Here is a 25,145-nt window from a genome sequence, read left to right as displayed (position 1 = left end):
TCATCCTGTAAGTTAATGGGTTATAAAATTCAAACACAAACCTGACTCAGTTTTTTTTATTTAGGGAAACCTAACGGTACGAGCGAAATTTTATTGAATCAGAGAGAAGTTACACTTAGTCGGAGAATATAAACCTTACCCCTCATAATACAAGAAGAAATAATAAAGTGCAAAATAAAAAACTATTGTGTCACTTGTTAAGAACTCAACTATTGTGCCACTTGTTAAGAACCCGACTATTGTATCACCTGTTAAGAAACATTTTTCTTAGCGAAAACGGAACTTGAAACTTCATTTTAAAGGGGCAACGCCTAACATTAATCAACAAAAGACTAACAGATCTAGCTATAATCTTATAATCATTCACTATAAAAACATTTGTCTTCTCGAGATGTAAAAGTCAATGTTGGAGATTGTCTGAATGAACTTGATAGGAAGAAATTTTTCATTGTGATCGGAATACGAGTGGTACATCACATATTTTTATAGAAGTGGTGAGAAATTTTATTTTTTAAGTTATTAAATTTTTAACACACATATCTCACCATTTGTACGATGATACATGATGTACCATCCTATGTACCGGTCACATTGAAAAATCCCTCCTCAATAGGGGGCGGCATTTAAGATTATTAAAAGAACCGTGCTCTTAATGGGTTGAAAATGAATACCCATGGATATGTATCACTGAACTGCCAAGAATCTCACAGATCTCAGCTATTTCTAGTTCCAAAAATAAAATAATAAAAACAAATAAACAAAAACGGTTTCAACTTTCACACCGTGTGGGAAATATATATAATCTCATTCAAGCAACAGTTTTATATTTGGATTACGTAACATAAGACTAAGAGATCATTAAAGTATGAATGTGAATCTATGAATGGTATTCAAGCCCTTGGATCTTATAAGAACATATATATGTAGTTTAGGTAATACCAAAATCTGATCACACATATACCTATCTATATAGTTCGCATATGGCACCTTTAAGATCGATATGCCACAATCTAATTTTAGTCTTTTCTCTATACACATGTAGTCTACTAATTACTAGCACAGCCAGTGCAGGAGGCCATTCACATGATGAGAACCCAGCAGTACAAAACTGGTTAAACCACGGCGGAGATTTGTCAAACAGAAGATACGCCAACAGAGAGACCAAGATTAACCGTAGAACGGTTTCCAAACTGAGCTTGAATTGGGAGTTCTATGCCGGCGACGATATATCTGCAACGCCATCAATTTACGACGGCACCCTTTATTTTCCGAGCTGGAATGGGGAAATCTATGCTGTTCAAGCTTCCAATGGGTCTCTGGTTTGGAAGAAGAACTTGCATGAACTGACTGGGCTTAATGCAACCGGTTTTGCTGGTGTCAACTGGACCATAGCAAGATCAACCCCAACAGTCGTTGATGATCAAGACCTTCTTATTGTTGGAATCTATGGACCTGCTGTTGTTATTGCACTTGAACGATCAACGGGGAATCTCATATGGTCAACCCTACTTGATACTCATGCCGCAGGTGTTATCACCATGTCCGGAACCTACTACAATGGGTTAGTCCTTAGTTTCCATTAATTTCACCAGGTTTTTTTTTTTAAATTTTATTATTTCACTATATAAGAGGAATTATTACTAACTGTTCTGAGGTAGAAACCCTAAAAAGATCTCCGAATATCAAGCTTGTCAGCCACAAATGAAAGTTTATGTACATATTTTGAATTTTTATGAAATTTTGCAAGATATAATTGACTTTCTTCTATTTATTTGTGCCAATCAATCTAAACTCTACCGGATTTAGTCTGACTAATTTTGAGGTACAAGTTGGATAAAATTTATAAGAAAAATGTCTAGTAGATGTCGAGTTTTTAGATCATTTAGTATTAAGATAAAGTGATATTTGTTTTCACTTAAGTGAAAAGTCTTAAATTCGACTCTACTTCACGTTTATATTTAAATAAAAAATCAATTCTCACGTATATATATGTTCTTAATTAACTTCATTATAATTACAGGAGTATATACATTGGAACGTCATCACTAGAAGAAACCCTGAGCCCTGAGGAATGTTGTACCTTCCGTGGCAGCCTTGCCAAGTTGGATGCCAAAGCCGGCACCGTATTATGGAAGACCTTCATGCTGCCTGATAATCATGGACAGCTAGGGAGTTATTCCGGTGCAGCTATCTGGGGCAGCAGTCCATCCATCGACGTCCATAGAAAACATGTTTATATTGCCACTGGCAATGTGTACTCAGTCCCAGAAAATGTAAGTCAATGCCAAGAAAATCAGAACAATTCAACTCTACCCACTCATTCAGATGCATGTGTTGAGCCTGATAACCGCGGCAACTCAATCCTAGCCCTTGATCTGGACAGCGGCGATATCAAGTGGAACCACCATTTGGGCGGCTACGATGTTTGGTTTCTTGAGTGTTTCCTTAATACTTCAACCTGCCCAACCGGACCAAACGTGGATGCTGACTTTGGGGAGGCACCGATGATGCTCAAGACCTGTGTCAATGGAACCAAGCGAGATTTAGTTGTTGCTGTCCAAAAAAGTGGCTTTGCTTGGGCTCTAGATCGGAATAATGGCACCCTTATTTGGTCAACGGTAAATTTTGACTTTGGACACACTGATCATTTTATCTTTCGCTTTTAATTGTTGTTTATTCTGCAAGGCATGAGCTTGAATTTTATTATTGACCACCTTTCTAATAAGGATATGCACATACACATATTTTGTGTAGTTGATGTTCAATTCTATTAGCAAATGATCGACAAAATAATCAATAAATACGGTACAAATTAATAATTTTATTGTTTTTCGATCTAATGTTGATATCTGCTCGATATCTTCTTTCTTAAAGGGATTGCACTTGTATATAATGCGGTTAATAACGGCATGGTTTACTGAATGGTACATACCTGTATGATAATATGTAGGAAGCCGGACCTGGTGGCGTTGCTGGAGGAGGAACATGGGGAGCAGCTACAGACAAGAAAAAGGTGTACACCAACATTGCTAACTCTGAGTCCAGAAACTTTACTCTAAAACCATCTAGTACCATAACAACTTGGGGTGGATGGGTTGCAATGGCTCCTGAAAATGGCAAAATCTTATGGTCAACTGCCAATCCCAGCAATTCAACTTCTTCTGGTCCAGTTAGTGTCGCTAATGGTATTTTATTTGCTGGATCTACAAATCCGCGTGGCTCCATCTACGCAATGAACACTGAAAACGGAAAAATTTTGTGGTCCTATGACACTGGAGCATCCGTGTTCGGTGGCATGTCAATTAGTGATGGCTGCATTTACGTTGGCAGTGGATATAAACGTCAGTATACCGCCGGAACTTCACTCTTCGCCTTCTGTGTCACATGAAATAATGTAGTTTTGATTGAATAATGCTATAAATGTAATGGCTTTTCTATTGAATAAATATTAAATAAGTCTTCGTCGTGGGATGTTTTTCACCCCAATATTAATAAAAGAGGTCTCAATTTATGTCTGTACAAGACGTTGTAAGGTGCGAATCATGTTTGCGTCACTTATAACCCCGTGGAAATGTAGTGTCTATATAGATGTACAACAGAATCAACTTTTAAGTATATTATCTACGTAGTTGGATAGAAATACTTTGTAGTACAATCATTAGAGAAACTTTTATAATAAACTGCGTCGTGTATCATTTTACGTGTTATAATAAGAATGGACAACATAGTTAATAGTAAAATGCAAGGAAGATCAAATTTTTTGATCAAATTTTGTAGACCACATAATGACGTTTGATGTAGGGATGACAACGGATTGGTTTGGGGACGGAAATGTTATATCCATTCTCATAACCACGAAAATTAACCATATCCATAACCGCAAATTAACCATCGGGTATTATCCATAACCATACCCACTGGATAACGGATTCCCCATCGGTTAATGGTTACATCCATCTCCGTTAATATAAAAAATATATTTGCCCAATTAACGCATGATAATTTAGTAAATATTAATTTCGTCATTAAATATTTGATGTATAAAATGATTTAATTAATGGATCTTGTGGAACATGAAAATTAAAGCTAAACATTAATAATGTTGGTTGATCTTTGATATCTCTCATAAATATCATTAAGTTCTCATAGATTTTGATTCATATCAAAACTTTTGAATTTTGCCACAAAATGCAAATCACACAATGCAATTTTTGTATTCTCAAGGTAATGAATTTAGTGAATAATGAATATACATGTGTGTGTGTGTGTATATATATACACACACACATATATTATATAATACTTTAATATCATATATAATTATATTATATATTATTTGGTTCAGATTCGGGTACGGATATGGATTGGGAACCCCTATGATCATATCCAAAACCATAACCGAATAATATTCAAGGTTTTTTCCCATACCCAAAATATATCGGAATTTTTATACCCAAATCTAATCCATTCGGGCGGTTATCCACAATTATAGGGTTTAACGGTTATAATTGTCATCCCTAGTTTGATGGTTGAACTTTTTATTTTTATTTTTAAGGGAGCTTTAATGAAAAGAGCTTGGACTAAGTTTATTTTAAACAAAGATCATGCTATACCTTTATTTAATGGAAAATGCTTAAATTTTAATGAAAATGACAAAAGCTTAATATAATAAAAATAAAAAGTGATTAAAAACTGACACGCAGGACTGCGCATAAGTCACACACACTGTTTTTGAAATTGAACGATACTACATTATTTTTGAAACCGACAGTACTACACTATTTCCGAAACTAAAAGGTACTACACTATTTTTTAAACTGAAAACTATTTTTGAAACTTAACACGAATACTACATTATTTCTGAAATTGAACAGGTACTACAATATTTCTACACTATTTCTGAAACTAAACAAGGTTGGCATGCACTGGTTATTTATTAAGCTGAATATTGTATCTTTCCAAGAAGTCTAACGATCATTCTTCTCTCTCATTTTCTTGAATTTTCTCGGCACTTTTTCACCTTCCAAACACATTTTCTTCTTCTAATTTTCTTTGATTCTCATCAATTTTTTTATGAATCTCTTCAATTTCTTAACTTTCTACACCAATTATTTAATTTTCTTCCATTATCTGCACATCTACGGCTTCCTCTTCTCCTTACCTACAATCTCACCTTCTCCATATGCAAAATCGAAATATAATGCAAATTAAATCAATAAAATTGAATACAAAAATATCCATCAGAAGTCCAAAAGCCTTCCCGGTTGGTTTGTGGTATTGTTATTAATGAAGAGAACAACAAGTCCTCTCAACCTGCAAACAAATCCGAGAAGGCAAATATCCAATTTCCAAAATGAAGATGCCAACAAGAACAAAACTAAGCAGCAGCGTGGAAGAAGTCTTCCTGGCCTGAAGTTCCTTGCACGCGCGGTTTGTTTTGTTTATTTATTTTTTCTTTGTCTTATCATTATCTATATATATAAAGGGAGAATACCGGTTTGATGAAGCATTCAGAAATGTCAAGAAAGCCTTTTTGTTTTCTTCACAATTGAAATCCAAAAAAACGAAAAAATGAGGACAAACTAGTAAAAATAAATAAATGAATAAAAAAATTGTATTGAAAAATAAAAAAATAAAAACATTTACATAGTGAGAGAAACAAATAACAAAACGAAAAAGAAAAAAAAAGGAGTGCAAACGGAAAAGTTGGAAAAGAAAACTAAAATTAAAAAAATGTTTTAAAGTTAAAAAGGAAAAAAAAAAAAAAAGAACGTGTGCGTGATGAACCCTCAAACATGATGGAGAAAACGGCTCCAACCTGTTAGCAGTTTTCTCTGAATAATTCCCACAATCTGATGTGTGATTTAGTGGGTAGTTCAACAGTAACTACCCACATATTGTAAGATCTCACATCGCCCAGGGGAGTGATCCTTATATGTATATTTCCATCCCTACCTAGTATAAGGCCTTTTGGGAGCTCACTGGCTTCGAAGTTCATCGGAACTCCGAAATTAAGTGAGTAGTGCGCAAGAGTACTCCCATTATGGGTGACCCACTAGGAAGTTCTCGTGTGAGTTCCCAGAAGAAAAAAAAAACTGTGAGGGCATAGTCGGGCCCAAAGTGGACAATATCATGCTACGGTAGTGGAGCGGGCCCGGGATGTGAAGAACCTCGGGCCGGGATGTCACAATTTGGTATCAGAGCATTGTAAGATCCCACATCGCCCAAGGAAGTGATCCTTATACGTATATTCACATCTCTACCTAGTACGAGGCCTTTTGGGAGCTCAATGGCTTCAGAGTTCATCGGAACTTCGAAGTTAAGCGAGTAGCGCGTGAGAGCACTCCCATAATGGGTGACTGACTGGGAAGTTCTCGTGTGAGTTCCCAAAAATAAAACCGTGAGGGCGTAGTCGGGGCCCAAAGTAGACAATATCATGCTACGATGGTGGAGCGGGCCCAGGATATGGTGGACCCCAAGTCGGGATGTGACAATTTGGTATCAGAGCTTAACCATGGTCCTGGTGTGCTGACGAGGACGTTGGGCCCCTAAGGAGGGTGAATTGTAAGATCCCACATCGTGCAGGGGAATGATCCTTATATGTATATTCTCATCCCTACCTAGCACGAGGCATTTTAGGAGCTCACTGGTTTCAGAGTTTATCGAAACTCCGAAGTTAAGCGAGTAACGAGTGAGAGCACTCCCATGATGGGTGACCGACTGGGAAGTTCTCATGTGAGTTCCTAGAAACAAAACCGTGAGGGCGTAGTCGGGACCCAAAACGAACAATATCGTGCTACAGTGGTGGAGCGGGCTCAGGATGTGGTGGACCCTGGGCCGAGATGTGACAATTTGGTATCAGAGCCTAACCCTGGCCGTGGTGTGTCGATGAGGACGTCGGGCCCCTAAAGAAGGTGGATTGTAAGATCCCACATCACCTAGGGGAGTGATCCTATATATGTATATTCTCATCCCTACCTAGCACGAGGCATTTTGGGAGCTCATTGGCTTCGGAGTTCATCAGAACTCCAAAGTTAAGCGAGTAGCGCGCGAGAGCACTCCCATAATGGGTGACCCGTTGGGAAGTTCTTGTGTGAGTTCCCAGAAACAAAACTATGAAGGTGTAGTTGGGGCCCAAAGCAAACAATATTGTACTATGGTGGTGGAGCGGGCCCGGGATGTGGTGGACCTCGGGCCGGGATGTGACATATATCATCAGTATACAGTTGGATGATCGAAAAGGAATCAATTTTTGTCTTCTTTGAGTTCAGTTTGTGGTTTCAATTTATTCCAAATAAAGACTTCAACAAAATCAACCATAAAGATTGGTGATTGATATTTCGAAAAAGATTTTTCCCCGAAAATCAAATAATCCATCGGATTAGTAATTCATATTTTCAATTTCCGTTCTCTTCCCATTTATACATCATTTTCAATTGTGTATAAATTATTTGCTTTAATAACACATAATTAAATTTGCGTTCATATTCAATTGTGTTTTTTAATACATGACTTTTTAACAACAGTGCCTAATACCTTGAATAATATCACAAATTTCCCCTTTTTGGTTGTTGGTGTTCTGGGTTTTGTGCTCTGTGTGCAAGGTGTCTTTTCAACATGTATAACACTTTCTGGATTATTCATCGTAATTTTGTTTGTTGCATTGCGTCAATGGAGTTTTGATTTATAGTCATTTTAATTCTCTAACTTGAATAATATTATTTTGTTGTAAATAATGTTTTCATACGGTGTGTAGTTGAGTATTTATTTGATGGTTTGTTAACCCACATCAAATCCCAGAGAGCAAAGCGTAGAAGGGGACAGAGCCCCTTTTAAAACCCGTCATTTTAAACAAGGTTTGGTATATACATATATATTTCACTTTTTTTTATCCCTCCTTATTTATCTACCTGTACCCTTAATATCTATGCAGATTATCCTCTAATTGGTAAACATAAGTTAATTATTATTCTTTAATTTATCATTTCACATCTACTAATTTTACCAGTTTAATGCTTGATTTCTTTTTGTCAATTTAATAGCGTTCTCAAAGATTACACAATTGATTTCATTGCTTATTGAAAAATTTGTTGGAGACAGATTTTGATTTTCCTTTGATTATCTCAAGTAATAATGCAAATTCTGACCGGAACAAACATGGGTTTCTTTTTTCTTGTAAGATTATGATTTCGGGTTAAGAAGACAAGACCAAAGATATTATGTGATTATTTGAAATAGAATGGTTTTTGCAGGAAGTCTGGATGTCTATTGTGGCTACAGGAATCAAAAGTGAGTGAAAAGTAAAAGCTTTTCTCTCCCAAGCATTCATCACCAGCAATTATAGCTAGAGCCATGTATATGGTTTAGGGTATATCTTTCCTCTTGCTTTCTTTCTACAATTTTTCTGTCCAAATTTCTCTGAGAAAGTTAGGGTTTTGGTTTCCATTCATGGATTGGATTTGTAGATATTCCTATGGATCTCACTTTTCTTTTATTTAATAGCATAATCTTGCTCTTGGTATTTTAACTTTGCTTTCTTTGCATCAAGATTGTATCTTTCTTGGTTTTCTATATAACCCATGTATTTCGTATATATTTACTTTTAGAATTCTTTGGTGTTGCTATTTTTATGTTTGGTGTCAAAAGTTTAGGTTTCATCTTCTAGAAACTTGCATTACTGGGTTATACTTGCGTTACTGGGTTATAATTGGTGTCAGAAGTTTAGGTTTCATCAGACCAATTACCATATGTTACATTGTCCAGTTCAAGCCTTTCTTTGAAAATATTTTAGGGTTCTTTGTTAAACAATGGCAATGTGAAACTAGGAAGCGCATTTTTGTTGCTTAGTTGTAAGATACTTGAGAAGTCCAATATTACACTTAATCAAAGAACCGAAAAGGATGTGGAGGTTTTGATTTCTTGGAGAAAAAAGAGGACTATACTTGGGAAGATGCTGAAAGCTTAGTAAAGAGACCTTCGGAAATTTATGCATGATAGTCGACTCTAAATCAAACTGTAAGGGAAACTCGACTTTGTCCAGTTAATGGTTGGTTGGCATAGTTTTCTTATGAGATTTTTGGGGTGGTCTTTGAAGAGTTGATGCGATGTGAGGTGAATATTCGATTGAAATTTTCAACATTAGCCACTCTTTCCTAAACCAATCAGTTATCAATTTGGACTTCCTTATTAGTTATCAATTTGGACTTCCTTTGAAATTTAGTTTTTGTGTGTAATCCGTGAAAGATTGTAAACTACAGTTCAGATATGCATGCCTACATTCATTTGACTTCATTTCACTTTTGGTGTTGAATTTATATGCTTTTATAACTAAATTTTACTCTGTCCTAAATATCTATAGCTTCATTAATTTCAAATAATAAGGATGGAATGCAGGGAGTCGATGTGAGGCAGAGTGCTGGTTTGGTTTCCGCAACAATTTGAAATTCTACAATGGCTATATATTGTAGCTTATCATGTTCCAAAGAACCTGAATGGCAGGTTAAAATATATTGTAGCTTATCAACACATTTATATGTGACTTAATTATATTTTATTTCTTTTTATTTGCAACTATATGTTGAATTTTATTTTTATGACATGGTAAATAAAACATCTAACACAATACATCTTAAGGGGCGTGAGCGCCCTTGATTAAAAAAATTGTCTCTCCTTGAATATGCTTCTACGCGTACAAGAAGCCTTTCTTTTATCACACATTTTACATGCGACTTAATTATATTCCATTTCCTTTTATTTGTAATTGTATGTTGTATTTTATTTTTAGTACGCGGTATGAGAAAGAAATCAACTAACATAATATATCATATTAAGGGGTGTGTAGTGCTCGTGATTAAAAAATACCTCTCACATGCACGTGAGCGCGTGCAAAGAGGCTAGTCATTAAATAAAGTTAGAGTGTTACTAATCTCACTCCATTGTCCTATTTTCTCACACACCTTATAATTTTACCCACCATAAAAAGTTAAAAATGAAAAACTCTATTTCCCACCCACCCTTGTTCCTAATATAACCTTTTATATATATCTAAATTCTTTTAAATTTTATAAATTATAATATATAGGATATATATGTGTTTGTATATCTGTTTAACAAAAAAAAATGATAAAAAAATCCGTTAACCATCCCAATTCCAAAATCATTGAAGCAACAGACCTCCAAAACCCATATGCACCATGATCCCCAATACGGCAGCCACAACAACACCCAACCAGGCTCCACCCCATCCAATCTTCGCAGCACCACCATAGCCTCAAAACTGCCCACCTCCATGGGTTTACCCATCTTCCTTCGCTGCACACAATCTCTTTCACTGCCGAAAGTGGATCAAGATTGTACACTGTCATGAGAGAAAGGGAAAATGGAGGAGTTGAAGAGAAGGTAGCCGTCATCAATGCCACCGTGAGAGAGGCGTGTGATTGTGCACTTCTCGTGGTTATAATAGCGAGAATGGGGTGGGGGGTTTTTTTATTTTTTTTTCTTTTTCTTTTTCTACTATTTTTGTTTTTAATGAAAAAAATCTAATGCTTACGCGACAAAATACATTGGTTATTGTTTAGGTCCTTACGGTCATTCTCTAAAAGGACATAATTGTCAATGAAATTTTCACATTTAAGTGGGGTGGGGAAATAAGAAAAGGGGGTGGGTTTAACACTCTTCCAAAGTTATTAGATGATTTTTAATTAAAATTCAAGGTTTTGAAAATCTTTTTCATTAATTTTTTTTAATGATTTTATGGAGTCCAACCATCAATTGTCACGTAATGATGTTTATAAAATAATAAAAATGATTTGAAAAATTAATCTATCTTAATGTAAATAATATCGATTATTAAAAAATATATATATCTGACTTTTAGAATATATTTATAAAAAAAAAAACCTTTATATATTATAATTTGAATGAGACGATACCGCCACATGATACCCCGAGAATTAAATTGCTCATTTTGTTCAAGTCTACATGATGATTCCCTAATAACGTATATTATTGAGAGAGCAAAAACGACATGAGGACGTAAAAAGTTACGTACATTTTAGGGAAAACAGACAGAATCAACATATTCCAAATTGTATAATATAGCAGTTTTATTGACCCAATAAACCAATAAATATGTTAAATATCTTTGAATTCTTCCAAAAATGAGTTCAAGTCTGCTAAAAATTAAGTAACAAAGAGCTGATATACAATCATGCATGACGACTACTGCGTTCATAATAATCCACAAACAATTAATTATTAATATATATATATATATATATATGAAAGGAATAAACACTATGTGATGAATTTCGTAGATGGATGTAACAGGTAATATAAAGTCTAATTTTATCAACATCACCATCCGCATCGCCTTCAACTATATATTTCCTCTGTCATCAAATCCATAGTCATTTTGTTAGTTAAAGCAAAATTTGTAAGGCGTATTATATAATCTACGATAATAGTACTCTCTATTTTTCAAGCTTGTTCTATGTATATAACTAATAACTACTGTCCTTCCTTTTCTGGGATATATAGTTTCTCTCCGGATATTGTAACACTGTGGGATTAAAAAATGTGGAGCGTTTGATAATAAAAATAATTAAAAATATAGAGAGTAGCTCAACCTTTTGTAGACGCTATTCTCATACTGTTCTTGATGTGTGACGACACTTAAACCAAACACGTAGACACCACATACTAGATAACATGAAACACATGTAACTGTTTGACTTTTACACGTGAGCCAACTTGTTTTGATACGATGAAATAAGTTGAGGTTTCACTATATATGAAACCAATTGACAATAGTGCAACTCTTTTCTTTTTTTTTTTTTTTTTTTATAGGAAAAAAAATCAAATTACAAAGCGAAGGCCCTAGGGCAGCTAAAATTACAAAAAACACAAAACCTAGCATATTTCGCCTCTGAAGGAAGAGTCTGCCACCAAATCACATTGGAAGAGGAAGACCAACCCACACAAGCAAGAACATCCGCCAAAAAAATTGATTCACATTAAATGATTGTTGAATATAGATTTGTCATCCCTCGTTCAAGTTGAGGGGCGCACTTCCGAGAGTCGGCCCGTTCGAGGTCGAACACCCTGAATATACCCTCTCATTTGAGGTTGATGACCCCGAACGTACTTCCAGCCGGCGTAGCTCACTTCCAAGTCGGCCTATTCGAGGTCAAACACCCCGAATGCACTTTCAGCCAAGTCGGAGGAGCTCACTCTCAGCCGAGGTCGGACGAGCGCAAGTCGCGGTCGCGGCAATCAACGCAAAATTAGTGCACATGATAAAGACACCAAGCGAAAATTGAGTTTCAAATTTCAAATTTTCAGCATCAAATATGAGATCAGATAAAAGTCAAACGTGAATTAAATTGGTGACAATCAAGTGACGGACGTGACTCATTGATCATGAATAGCTTCGACCACTGTATATATGACATTCTAGGTCATTGTTAGATGTCCCAGACGAACACATTCAACTTATCGTTTCTGCTCTTAGTACTATAGTCTAGTAGTATTCCTCTTCATTTGTTAGTGAGAGGTCTTACGTTCGATTCTCGCCAAATAAAATTTGAATCACATTATTGTTAGTCTAAGCTCATCCCTTTCTTCTGTAGGGAATAAAGCTGAAAGGTATTGCGTACACATCTGTGCCTTTTTGAGAAATCTTTTCGTATCTCCACACATCATACGTGTATATTAGGGTACGTGACTCATAATTAGATATCGTAATCTATAGCCTTTGCGTCTGAAAGAGCATATATATAGTACTATGGCTATCTAGCTTAGTTATCTCATATACAGTACTGATACATACCAGATACATACATGGCAGCTTTTAAATCCCACAACCATCTTTCAGCCCTTTCTCTCTTCACCATTTGTCTACTTACCACCACAGCCAGTGCAAATCCACTTGTGCAGGCCACACAAAATTGGTTAAACCACGGCGGAGATCTGTACAATAGAAGACATGCGAACAAGGAGACCAAGATCAGCCCTAAAACAGTTTCCAACCTAAGCTTGAAGTGGGAGTTCTATGCCGGCAGAGACATAACTGCAACACCGGCAATTTGCGATGGTACTCTTTATTTTCCGTGCTGGAACGGATTCATCTATGCCATTAAAGCTTCTGATGGGTCTCTTGTTTGGGAAAAGAATTTGGAAACGTTAACTGGGGTTAACACCACTGGTTGGGTTACTAATGTCAATACAACAGTCTCAAGATCAACTCCAAAAATTGCTGGTAATCTGTTAATTGTCGGAATCTATGGACCGGCTCTTGTTATCGCTGTGGAACGGTGGACCGGTAAGCTCGTATGGTCGACGTTGCTTGATCGCCATTCTGCAAGTGTCATAACCATGTCCGGAACATGCTACAACGGGTGAGTCATATATATATCATTAATTCATCGGTGTTTTTAACTAACACACTATTAGGCCATTAGAATTATCATTAGTTGTGTGTATGTGTGTGTATATATATGTTTTTAGGTGAATTAACTTATCAAAAACATAAGTTGACATGTTAAGCTCATGAATCACAAAGTATATAAGTATCAAAACTACAATTTGATAAACACAAGAATCAAACTGACCTGGAGAAACAGTTGAAGGAGTTATAATGCATTCTTCCATGTAGAGGTCGATGATGATGAAGCCATCAATCTTCTATAGCAATCTTTTTCCGTATAAAACCTTAATGCTCAAATCAACAATAAGCCTTTGATTCAATATAGAGCGTGTATTTTACATGAGCAGAGGCCTACTATATATACATGTTTAATCCACGTTTCTCCTATATGGGAATTCAAGTGGAACACTGACAATAAATCCTTGTCCAATGAGTGAGTGCAAAAACTAGGATGGAAGCCGTGATAGAATCCTATAACGTCTAGAATAACTCAAAACTTCTTACTATTAGACTTCTCTACACCGATTTAAATCATAATAATCGACTATAATATATATTCTCATACTCAGGTGATGTGTATCACTATGCATGAAATATTGATAAAACATTACAGCTCTACAATTCGTCAAATTCATTATTTTTAGGACCGTTATTTGTTGAAAGTTGTTCCACATTGGTAAGAGACAAGGTTTGATATGTGCTTATATGATCTTGGGCTACTCCCCATATTGCCAATTGGTTTTATGGTGGAACCTCAATTTCATCATGGTATCAGAGTGGATTGCTCTCGTGTGAGGCCAAACGGCCACATGCACTCCACGTCACCTAGTTGTTGTCCACGTGTAGGCTTGAAAATCCGCCACACGTGCGGGGGCGTGTTGAGAGTTGTCCCACATTGGTGAGGGACAAGGTTTTCTATGTGCTTATATGATCTTGGGCTACTCCCCATATTGCCAATTGATTTTATGGTGAAACCTCAATTTCATCAGTTATTGACACTAAAAAGTCATTATGCACTTTCATGTGCACAGATATGAGTTCAAATTAACCTTTTCAGAATGTAAATAACATTCTCTTTTCAATATAAGAAGGCGAAAATCTTGAACTAGTTGACTGACATCTCTCGTTTTAACGATGTCTGTTTTCTTATTAGAGTAGCCTTATATTGATGTTGAACATGATCTTGAACTAAGAACTCATTTGAAAGTCCTTTAAATAATTTATAGTGCTTTTGGTAAAAATATTTTTGACCCCAATCTTTAATAAAAATTTAAGTAGATTTTGGAAAGGTACTTTATGTGCTTCCTGGAAGAAGCACATTACCACATATCTAGTGTTTTTTCAAAAGACACTTACTTTTGAAATCCAAAATCAATTTTATTAAAGTTCTTTCAAACAGACCCTAAGTCAATGTAGAACGCAGGGTCGGTGGTTTTCTTTAAAGAAATTAGTTGGCAAAAAGCTATATTTGCTCTATTTTATTAGTAATTTATCTGGTTGTTGCTTTGCCAAAGTATAAAAATCAAGAAAGTCAAACTAATTAATAACTTGCCAAGATCTGTATCACGGTGAACCTTGTGTGTATAGATAAATCTTTGATATTTTATGTCTCATTTCGATACGTATTTTAAATTCAACGAAAATGTTTTTTTTAGCAGAACGATACCGGTTTTATTAGCATCCTAAAATATGTACACATTTTAAATAAAATATTCTAGTTAAATTCGAAGACTTCTCAAATAAAAATAACTCTGAACAAAAAACAATGTCAACTTGGCCAATTTAACCCCAAACCCTAAACCCTATCTTAGTGTACAAGCATAAGAACACTAATAGCACTACAAAGTCAAATGAATTTCAATTCCGGCAACTAGAAATTCAATCACTTTATAAGCTACTACATGAGAGACTTTGTACATAAAATCATCAAACAAGCAGTAAGGAAACACTCTTTGCGTACAAGCAGAGTCGACTTCAATAACTGCAAAATAATTAAATAGTGACCCTACAATAGGGATTTTGGGCACAAAACCACCAACTAAGCTACCAGTTGCATCATGATAAACCGCATCAATGCTATCATGAGACATGAACAAAAGACACAAGTCCAAAAAAAAAAAAAATATATATATATATATATATACACACACACACACATATATATGGCACGGACAAAAATAGCACTATAATATAGAAAACCCACATCACAAAAATTTAGCCCCCATCTCTTGCCAAACCCACACTACCCGAAAACCCAAAGTGAGAGGAGTTGTGGAAAAGAATTGGATTCAAAAGGGACAAAAACGTTGGAGAACTCAAATTCAAGAGGAAGACTTAGTCACCACAAAGGGGACTAGTATTCACCACAACAAATTAAAAAAATAAAAAGATGGAGAAGAGGAGAGGAGAGTGGACGGAAGGAGGAAAAGCAGGAGTGCTTCTCCTTCCTCCTACGACGACTTTTGCTATAGGTTTTATCTGGAGGCCAGAGTTTCGCAGGGAGAGTCAATGAATCCATAATTTTTGAACAAGTTTTTGTTCATCATGAATTTGAATGGTTCCTAAAACCGTGAACTATAAATTTGACAATAATCTAGCTAGTACTGCAGGAAAAATGTTGTAAAATGGTACATGCAGCTAGTGATCATTTGTAATATTTATGAATTGCTTTTACTTTTTACAGGAGTTATTACGTTGGAACGTCGTCGCTAGAAGAAAGTGCCAGCGTTGGGGAATGTTGTACCTTCCGTGGCAGCTTTGTTAAATTAGATGCAAAATCCGGTGCCGTCCTATGGCAAACGTTCATGCTGCCCGATAATCATGAAACCACCGGACTATATTCCGGGGCAGCTATTTGGGGCAGTAGTCCATCCATCGATGTTCATAGGAGACATGTGTACATTGCTACTGGGAATGTGTACTCAGTCCCTGAAAATGTAAGCCAATGCCAAGAAAATCAGAACAATTCAACACTACCCACTCGCCCTGATGCGTGCGTCGAGCCCGAAAATCACAGCAACTCAATCCTAGCCCTTGATTTGGATGGTGGCGATATCAAGTGGTACCACCAGCTGGGCGGTTACGATGTATGGTTTGTTGCCTGTTTACTTGATCCTTCAACCCGCCCCACTGGACCAAATGTTGATGCTGATTTTGGAGAAGCACCAATGATGCTCAGAACTTATGTGAATGGAACCAAGCGAGATATAGTTGTTGCTGTGCAGAAAAGTGGGTTTGCATGGGCTTTGGATCGGAATAATGGCAGCCTTGTGTGGTCTACGGTATGCTAATTGGCCTTGAACTCTGTTTTTATTTTATAACAGCTTCATTCCAATGGAGGAACTAGCATACATATATATCCTTAATGATAATACTTACTAGGGCAAAAATTCTAGACCATAAACCCTTATATGGTGAACTTGAGACCTATACACTTGTTGAGCAAAATTCTAAAAGATTGTTTGATAACAATTTTGTCTTCTGTTTTTTCATTTTTACTTTTTCTGTTAGTGATAGCGGGAAATACAATAAGAAAAGTAGAAGATGAAGAAGATTGAGTGAATAATGGTGGAAGAGATGTGTAGAAGAAATGTAATAAAAGGCAAACACAATTAAAACAAAAACAAAAAAAAAAAACTATTTTAAGTTATTTTCACGTTTAAGATTGTGTGTTCATCTTATTTGTTCCTCTCTCTACGAAACCCCTTCTTCTTCATTCATTTTCTCCATATATTTCCCTCTCTCCACCTATGTTAGAGCTACTCTGTTTGGGTTCTACTTATACTTTAATGACAAAGCTATCTTTTATGCATTCAACAATCTGTTAATTACATGAAGTAACTAAACGGAAATTGCTATGATATTACGTAGGAAGCGGGGCCTGGTGGCATTCGCGGAGGAGGAACTTGGGGAGCAGCTACTGACAATAAAATAGTCTACACTAACATTGCAAATTCTGATGGCAAAAACTTCACCCTTAAGCCATCTAACAACATAACAACTGCGGGTGGATGGGTGGCCATAGATCCTCGCACCGGTAGAACTCTATGGTCAACTGCTGATCCTAGCAATGCAACTTCTTCTGGGCCAGTTAGTGTGGCTAATGGTGTTTTATTTGCTGGATCCACAAATCAAACAGGACCAATATACGCGATTGACACCGAAAATGGAGAAATTTTGTGGTCATATAACACCGGAGCAACCGTGTACGGTGGCTTATCAATAAGTAATGGGTGCATTTACGTTGGCAATGGATATGCAGTTAATATTGGATCCTTTTCCCCATTTAACGCTGGAACCTCACTCTATGCCTTTTGTATTACATGAACCTCTCCATTGAATAGCATTATTTAAACATAATGTAATCAAACCATAATGGTAAATGTGATCGATGTAAATGTAAAAACAAATCAGGTTTGTCTTCTATTTGGAACAAAGTATACATATTTATGTCAGACTTATGAACATTCCTACTTACTAATCATGTTGGGAAATAAGATTAAGGTTAAAGGCCATGCGTTCTGTATATACTGCTGAGGTGCCGACGTGGTCTATTCATATTAATTCTAGTTATAACCTAATTTAAGTATAATACTTGCTGAAAAAGTTAAGAAATCAGGTCCCCATATTCTGCAATAATATTTTCTGTCAATGCCCTTCTTAGCAAACTAGCTAGTTTGGAGGGTTGACTTTAATTTTTTTCTGCCTCTCAATAATATACAAAAATTTTTAATTAGTAGCTTATAAACTCTGCTACAAATTGATAAACTGATATTTTAGTAAGACAAATTATTCCTTAAGATTCTTATAGTGCGGGCTGGGCGACCATCCACAACGCAAAAAATTCGGGGGCACCAAAACTATTTTCAGGTGTTATATTCATATATAATTTCATAAGAGTATAAATTTATAAAATTTGGTTAAATGATAGAGAAGTTTAAAAGTTTAATTAGAACTAGTGGTTTATGTTGTTTAAAATTAACAGCAAGGAGGTCTCAAATTCAAATCACTATATGTTTATTTACTTTCTAATTTTTACGAATTTCTTTTTATAATGGTATCAATTTAAAAAATTTGGTGAAATGAATAAGAAGTTTAACTAAAAGTGGTGGTTCATGACGTTTAAAATTAACAAGGAGGTCTTGGGTTCAAAATTTTATTTGCGTTTTTTTATTTTCAATTTTTTAGGAATTTCTTTTCATTAGAGTATAAATTTTTAAAAGTTTTGGAATGGTCTCTATTGTTTAAAATTTTGGAATTTCTTTTCACAAGAGTATAAATTTTTAAAAGTTTTGGAATGGTTTCTGTTGTTTAAAATAAATGCTATGTGTTTTTTTTATTCTTTCTAATTTTTACCAATTTCTGTTTGGTTGTTAATTTCTTTTTAATTGCTAGCTAGTAGTTAAAACTGTGACATCCCACATCGCCCAGGGGAGTGATCCTTAAATGTATATTCCCATCCCTACCTAGCACGAGGCCTTTTGGGAGCTCACTGGCTTCGGGTTCCGTAGGAACTCCGAAGTTAAGCGAGAAGAGGGCTAGAGCACTCCCAGGATGGGTGACCCTCTGGGAAGTTGCTCGTGAGTTCCCAAAAACAAAACCGTGAGGGAATGGTAAGCCCAAAGCGGACAATATCGTGCTACAGTGGTGGAGCGGGCCCGGGAAGTGGTGCAACCCGGGCCGGGATGTGACAGATTGGTATCAGAGCCTATCCCTGGCCGGAAATGTGCCGACGAGGACGTCGGGCCCCTAAGGGGGGTGGATTGTGACATCCCACATCGCCCAGGGGAGTGATCCTTAAATGTATATTCCCATCCCTACCTAGCACGAGGCCTTTTGGGAGCTCACTGGCTTCGGGTTCCGTAGGAACTCCGAAGTTAAGCGAGAAGAGGGCTAGAGCACTCCCAGGATGGGTGACCCTCTGGGAAGTTGCTCGTGAGTTCCCAAAAACAAAACCGTGAGGGAATGGTAAGCCCAAAGCGGACAATATCGTGCTACAGTGGTGGAGCGGGCCCGGGAAGTGGTGCAACCCGGGCCGGGATGTGACAAAAACTGCTTATGAACTATAAACGCACTAGGATTAGAAAAATAACTTGACTTTTTACTTTTTTGGTGTGTTTCTAACAAAAGCGTCTCCAATAAAAATACGTATGAGCATAAGCGTTCCTACTGAAGTCATGGATTTCCTTTTCTATTTCAAATTCTCCCTCATACTCATTATAATATTAATAACTTATGAGTCAGTCAATGGTGTTACTTGAAAATAAGAAGCCAGGAACAAGATACGCAACGCCATGTGATTCTGGGCTATTTGTGTTCTGCAATACCTACTTGGTACTTTAAGTAATATGTCAATTTCTAATAATCCAAGTCTTTATCTATTCACACTAGTTTCTGCATATGTTAATAAACAATACAAATATGTTCTTCTGTTGGCAACTTGGCATCCGAGTTTTTTATTAGTTTCGTGACAATGTTTTAATCCTTTCAACACAACATTAATTTTTGTTTTAATCCTCATCACATGTACTTTGCTGGAAATAGTGTAATGTAATCAATAATATTTAAGTCACAAAGTGTTGTATTAATACTGTAATTTTATGGCACCAAATTTCAAATTGTAGGGGTTGCTATGTTGGAACATCATCACTAGAAGGACTCACAATTGAACTTTGCACGTTTCGTGGGAGCGTATCGAAATTAGACGTCCGAACAGGCAGAATCCTATGAGAGACCTTCATGCTGCCTGACAATTTCGGCAAGTTTAACGAGTATGCAGGAGTAGCAATATGTGGAAGCAGCCCTTCCATTGATGTCCCTTGGAACCTTGTCTTCGTCGCCACATCAAACCCGTACTCAGCTCATCCGCGGATAACTGAATGCCAGGAGAAGGAAAACAATCAGACAGTGCCTTCTCATCCGGAGGCCTATATTCAAATTTACAAAGAACTATATTCAAATTTGAGTGCAAGAGAACGAACATATTGCCCTAACTAGCATGAAAAACTATATTCCAGCTTGAGTGCAAGAGAACGAAGATATTACCTTAACTAACTGACCTAATCCACAAATAGTAATTATGTTGGTCAAATGACTCAAATTTCTTCAAATTTGAAACCAAAGACCTGTGGCTTGAAAAAACTAATTAGGGCACCCTTCAAAACTTACCAGACTGCTTAAGAAAGAGAGCAGCTTTTATCCACTTTCCTAGAGATCTTCCCTTACAATCGACCTTGGCCAAGATAAGTGATTTTTGCACTTTTATTTTCTCCTCATCTAACCCTTCTCATTATTTGTTAGCCACCGAAATTAAGAGATGCTAAAAAAACTGAGAGTGTGAAAATAACTACCGTCAAAACATAACATGTACGAAAACCAAGTGAAAAAAAATTAAGTTGGGTCTGGCTACACCAGCCCAGTCAACCCAAATGAACCTTAATCCTACCCAAAACGGCGTCGTTCTGCTATTAACACATTCGCCAACCGAAATTTCAGAATTTTACCTCCGCCGCAGAGGGCACTCGTCGTCTCTGCCCCTCCTCCATAGAGCTCCTTAAACCCCCCAAATGGGTTGTCTCAGAAGAGCTTCCAAAACCATGAAGCCCTCCAAGTACTTCTCTTTGCTGCAGAACAACTCGCTCTCTAGCATTTCCAGACGCAACCCACTTCGAAACGACTTCGATTACTGCCGTTTCGGGCTGAGCCATGCGTTTTGCTCCTACTCTCGCCAAAACAGCAAAGAGAACGCCGTAGATTTGAGCCAGTATCCGACGGAGAGGATTCGGAACTTCTCGATAATCGCGCATGTCGATCACGGCAAGTCTACTCTTGCCGACAGGCTTCTGGAGCTCACTGGGACTATCAAGAGAGGCCATGGCCAGCCTCAGTACCTCGACAAATTGCAGGTGTAATACCAATCTTTTTAGAGAGAGAGAGAGAGAGAGAGAGAGAGAATTGGGTATTCTTTGGTGTATTTTCTGCTTCTATGAACCTATGAACATGTTAGCTGTATTTGCTTGCATTTGAAGCTCTTCTCATACTTTTCATAGTTCGGGAACGAGGTGCATTTACAATTAATTTTGGTTTGTATCTCAGCTTGTCGATTTTTGTTTTGGAAAATTGTTTATATTGTTGGTTCTAGTTTATGTGCCAGTCATTTTGATTTGGGGTTTATTAGGTGGAGAGAGAAAGGGGAATTACTGTTAAAGCGCAGACAGCTACCATGTTCTACAACTACAAGCAGAGTCTTAACAGTGCGAGAGACAACAATGGTATCCAAAAAGAACAAAGCTTTTTATTGAATCTGATTGACACGCCTGGTCATGTGGATTTTAGCTATGAAGTTTCAAGATCTCTAGCTGCTTGCCAAGGTGCCCTTTTGGTTGTTGATGCTGCACAGGGTGTTCAAGCACAAACTGTTGCAAACTTCTATCTTGCCTTTGAATCCAACCTGACAATAATACCCGTTATTAACAAGATTGACCAGCCAACTGCTGATCCTGATCGTGTTAAAGCTCAACTAAAATCAATGTTTGATCTTGACGCCAGTGATGCTCTTTTAACATCAGCCAAAACAGGCCAGGGTCTTGAGCATGTCCTTCCTGCAGTCATAGAACGCATTCCACCGCCTCCTGGGAAGAGTGGTTCACCCTTACGTATGCTTTTACTGGATTCATACTACGATGAATATAAAGGAGTTATATGCCATGTTGCAGTTGTTGATGGCATGCTGCGCAAGGGGGACAAAATTTTATCTGCTGCAACTGGCCAAGGTTATGAAATTTTGGATGTCGGGTTCATGCATCCTGAGCTAACTCCTACTGGAGTTCTTCATACTGGACAAGTGGGATATGTTGTTACTGGTATGCGCTCGACCAAAGAGGCGCGAATTGGGGACACACTTTATCATAATCGAACGACTGTTGAGCCCCTTCCAGGTATATGCATCGCGTTCTTTTTCTTCACCAGTAGGTAGTTTTATTTCCCAAATCTCCTTTAACGGAAGTAATAGAAGCTCCAAAAGGAATGTCAAAACCTAGCTCACTTTTATTGTCACTGATAGTGATCAACCTGTAGGGTTCAAGGCTGCAAAACATATGGTATTCTCTGGTCTTTACCCTGCTGATGGATCTGATTTTGAAGCACTCAACCATGCGATTGAGAGACTGACCTGCAATGATGCCAGTGTAGCTGTTGTCAAGGAGAGTAGCACGGCACTAGGTATGGGTTTTAGGTATGGCATTTACTACTAATAGCTCTTCTTTTTAACTTCAAAATAAAGGATTTGGCTTCTACCACAGGTCCATGCTTTATATTCAATAAGCTTCATATGAAGTGGACATGTTGTGCTTACTGTGTCCAACTACAGGTGTGGTTTCTTAGGATTACTCCACATGGATGTTTTTCACCAACGGCTTGAACAGGTAATGGTTGTAGTTTCTGGGATATGTTAAAAGAATTTTTTCTTAATCGAGGTATTAGTTTCTGTGCGAGAACAAAAGAAATGTTTTCTTCCCTTTATTTGTGAGAAAAAAGAAAACTTTAAGATACTTTTCTTAATCAGAATGGGAAAATATATTTTTTATCAGAAAAATTTTGTTTAGAAAAAAGGAATCATCATTAAGAACTTTGTGATTTGCTTGTTTCACAATTTTCTTGTAGTGATTGACAAAATAAGAATTCATGTCTCTTTTATGGATAATAGGAGCATGGAGCTCATGTTATTTCTACCATTCCAACTGTTCCTTACATTTTTGAGTATTCTGATGGAAGGTATGTATTTAGTGTTATTCTTGTAAGATTGTCTTCTTGTATGGTTTTTAAATAGTGTTGATTCTGGTCTAGCAAACTTGAAGTTCAGAATCCTGCCACATTGCCCTCGAACCCCAAGCAACGAGTAACAGCTTGTTGGGAACCCACAGTTCTAGCTACCATCATTATTCCTAGTGAGTAAGCTCTTGGGCACCCTTAGCATGTTTTTTCCCCCTCTCAGCACTGAGGCATTTATTCATCCATACTCCAGAAGTAATTTGTTCTTCAATTGAAGGTATGTGGGGCCTGTCATCACCCTTTGCTCTGAGCGGAGAGGGGAGCAGTTGGAGTATTCATTCATAGACAGGTAATTCTTCAATAATCATTGGCCCTTTGTTTTGGATGGGTTTCACCTTCATCACGTTTACTTTGCCACTCATATTTTGTTAAAGTGGATTAGTGTTTCCCAAATGATATTGTGAATTCATCTCTAATTGAGATGCTGATTCTGTGTAGTTTGATGCATGCAGTCTACGAGTCTTTATGAAATATCGCTTGCCTCTGAGGGAAATTGTTGTCGACTTTTACAATGAATTGAAGAGTATTACATCAGGATATGCATCATTTGATTACGAGGATGCAGAGTAAGTTTCAGCCCACGCCTCTCTTTCTCTATTTGGTTGATCCTCCTAGTGTAAAAGCTTGGTAGGATCAAGTCCTGCTCTTGATGATTTAAATTCAAGAAGAAACCACAATGGTATTGCATTATATTGTTGTAATTTATTTTATGCCTTATGCTTGACTGCCTTTGTTTAATTCATGACTCATTAGGTGTAATAGACAAGTGACGACTGTTGTTTTTTATTTGTGATGTCCTGATGCAAATTTTTCGTTGAATGTAATATAGATACCAACAATCTGATATGGTCAAACTTGATATCCTTTTGAATGGACAACCGGTTGATGCAATGGCAACAATAGTTCATAACTTGAAGGCGCAACGCGTTGGTCGAGAACTGGTGGAGAAGTTGAAGAAACACATAGACAGGTCTGTTTATCTATAGGCTATACTAAATGGTAAATTCTGAATATTTTTTTTTCGATTCTTTCTTAAGCAACTCAAAGTTTTGATTTGGAGCAGACAAATGTTTGAGATAATAGTACAAGCTGCAATTGGCTCAAAGATTATTGCAAGAGAGACGTAAGTACTTGTTAAATTTTTGTTTGTCATGTTATAGCTTTTGAAACATTTACCGTTCACCTAAACTTCTATGTGTGTCTTTAGGATATCTGCCATGAGGAAAAATGTTCTGGCCAAGTGTTATGGTGGAGATGTCACTCGAAAGAAGAAGCTGTTAGAAAAGCAAAAGGAAGGAAAGAAACGAATGAAGCGTGTCGGTTCTGTTGATATACCTCAGGAGGCATTTCATGATCTACTAAAGAGTTCATAGAAAGAAATCCAAAATAATAGCATATGTCTGTGACCGCCAAATTGGTAATTACCGTTTCTCCTTTCATGCTCCACAAGCATTATAAGATTTTGGTGTTTTATGTGACTAACATACTGTAGCAGCGGCACTTCAGCAGCTCAGCAGCTAATCCACTCCTTGTTTTATGGTCGTCAGATGAAAGATTGTTTTGCTAATCTCCACGGTGAGGAAATAACTAGGGAACAGGGCCGTCTCATGATTTATGAAAGGTCAATGTGGAGGAAATATCACTTGTGCGGTCGTCAATGATAGCTTTGTCGTCGTTACGGTTCACGCAGAACCGAATTGTAATACGTTAATGTTATAGGTGCTGATAAAATAACAACACTTTGTGGTTTTTTGCTGGGAATGGAAATTTCTGAATTTTCGAAGTTCAGTTCTGATCTTGCGATGTATACATAATATGCCTTTTACTCCAGAGATTGTGAGCCGTTGTTTGCGCTCTGTAATCCTACGCCTGTAGGAATATTATATGCAGA

The 25,145-nt window shown here is 37.0% G+C and overlaps 3 protein-coding genes across 4 annotated transcripts; all 3 read left to right on the top strand.

Annotated features, from left to right (window-relative positions):
• Positions 1–980: 980 nt before the first annotated feature.
• LOC125474365 (polyvinylalcohol dehydrogenase-like) lies at positions 981–3,388 on the top strand. Its single transcript, XM_048577934.1, has 3 exons — positions 981–1,561; positions 2,021–2,618; positions 2,951–3,388. The coding sequence occupies exons 1-3, from the start codon at positions 981–983 to the stop codon at positions 3,386–3,388; spliced, it is 1,617 nt and encodes a 538-aa protein (XP_048433891.1).
• Positions 3,389–12,840: 9,452 nt separating this feature from the next.
• Positions 12,841–17,752, top strand: LOC125474207 (polyvinylalcohol dehydrogenase-like). The gene is made up of 3 exons (XM_048577643.1): positions 12,841–13,397; positions 16,110–16,707; positions 17,297–17,752. The coding sequence occupies exons 1-3, from the start codon at positions 12,841–12,843 to the stop codon at positions 17,750–17,752; spliced, it is 1,611 nt and encodes a 536-aa protein (XP_048433600.1).
• Positions 17,753–20,905: 3,153 nt separating this feature from the next.
• Positions 20,906–25,042, top strand: LOC125474363 (translation factor GUF1 homolog, mitochondrial-like). Of its 2 annotated transcripts, XM_048577931.1 has the most exons (12): positions 20,910–21,330; positions 21,603–22,362; positions 22,502–22,658; positions 22,794–22,848; positions 23,130–23,197; positions 23,270–23,374; positions 23,472–23,543; positions 23,707–23,820; positions 24,084–24,224; positions 24,318–24,377; positions 24,462–24,671; positions 24,802–25,042. In XM_048577931.1, exons 1-11 carry the CDS (start codon positions 20,992–20,994, stop codon positions 24,625–24,627), a joined length of 2,037 nt encoding a protein of 678 aa, XP_048433888.1. In that variant the 5' UTR covers positions 20,910–20,991; the 3' UTR covers positions 24,628–24,671; positions 24,802–25,042. The 2 variants fall into 2 exon arrangements, 1 of the variants encoding a protein (XP_048433888.1); XR_007255949.1 differs by lacking the exons at positions 24,318–24,377; positions 24,462–24,671; positions 24,802–25,042 and having other exon boundaries at positions 20,906–21,330; positions 23,707–23,933.
• Positions 25,043–25,145: the final 103 nt, after the last annotated feature.

Source organism: the organism of the source record quoted next, unplaced genomic scaffold (genome assembly GCF_019419815.1).
Source record: "Pyrus x bretschneideri cultivar Hongxiangsu unplaced genomic scaffold, Pyrus_bretschneideri_v1 Contig12, whole genome shotgun sequence".
NCBI classification, from domain to species: domain Eukaryota; kingdom Viridiplantae; phylum Streptophyta; class Magnoliopsida; order Rosales; family Rosaceae; genus Pyrus; species Pyrus x bretschneideri.
This window is presented reverse-complemented; position numbering and strand designations above follow the sequence as displayed.

Coding starts and splice junctions, on each gene's coding strand:
- LOC125474365 (XM_048577934.1), top strand. CDS start 981: ATGGCACCTTTAAGATCGATATGCCACAATCTAATTTTAGTCTTTTCT. Junction 1,562..2,020: donor TCCGGAACCTACTACAATGG/GTTAGTCCTTAG, acceptor TTATAATTACAG/GAGTATATACATTGGAACGT. Junction 2,619..2,950: donor GCACCCTTATTTGGTCAACG/GTAAATTTTGAC, acceptor GATAATATGTAG/GAAGCCGGACCTGGTGGCGT.
- LOC125474207 (XM_048577643.1), top strand. CDS start 12,841: ATGGCAGCTTTTAAATCCCACAACCATCTTTCAGCCCTTTCTCTCTTC. Junction 13,398..16,109: donor TCCGGAACATGCTACAACGG/GTGAGTCATATA, acceptor TACTTTTTACAG/GAGTTATTACGTTGGAACGT. Junction 16,708..17,296: donor GCAGCCTTGTGTGGTCTACG/GTATGCTAATTG, acceptor GATATTACGTAG/GAAGCGGGGCCTGGTGGCAT.
- LOC125474363 (XM_048577931.1), top strand. CDS start 20,992: ATGGGTTGTCTCAGAAGAGCTTCCAAAACCATGAAGCCCTCCAAGTAC. Junction 22,849..23,129: donor TTCACCAACGGCTTGAACAG/GTAATGGTTGTA, acceptor TATGGATAATAG/GAGCATGGAGCTCATGTTAT. Junction 23,544..23,706: donor GAGTATTCATTCATAGACAG/GTAATTCTTCAA, acceptor TGATGCATGCAG/TCTACGAGTCTTTATGAAAT.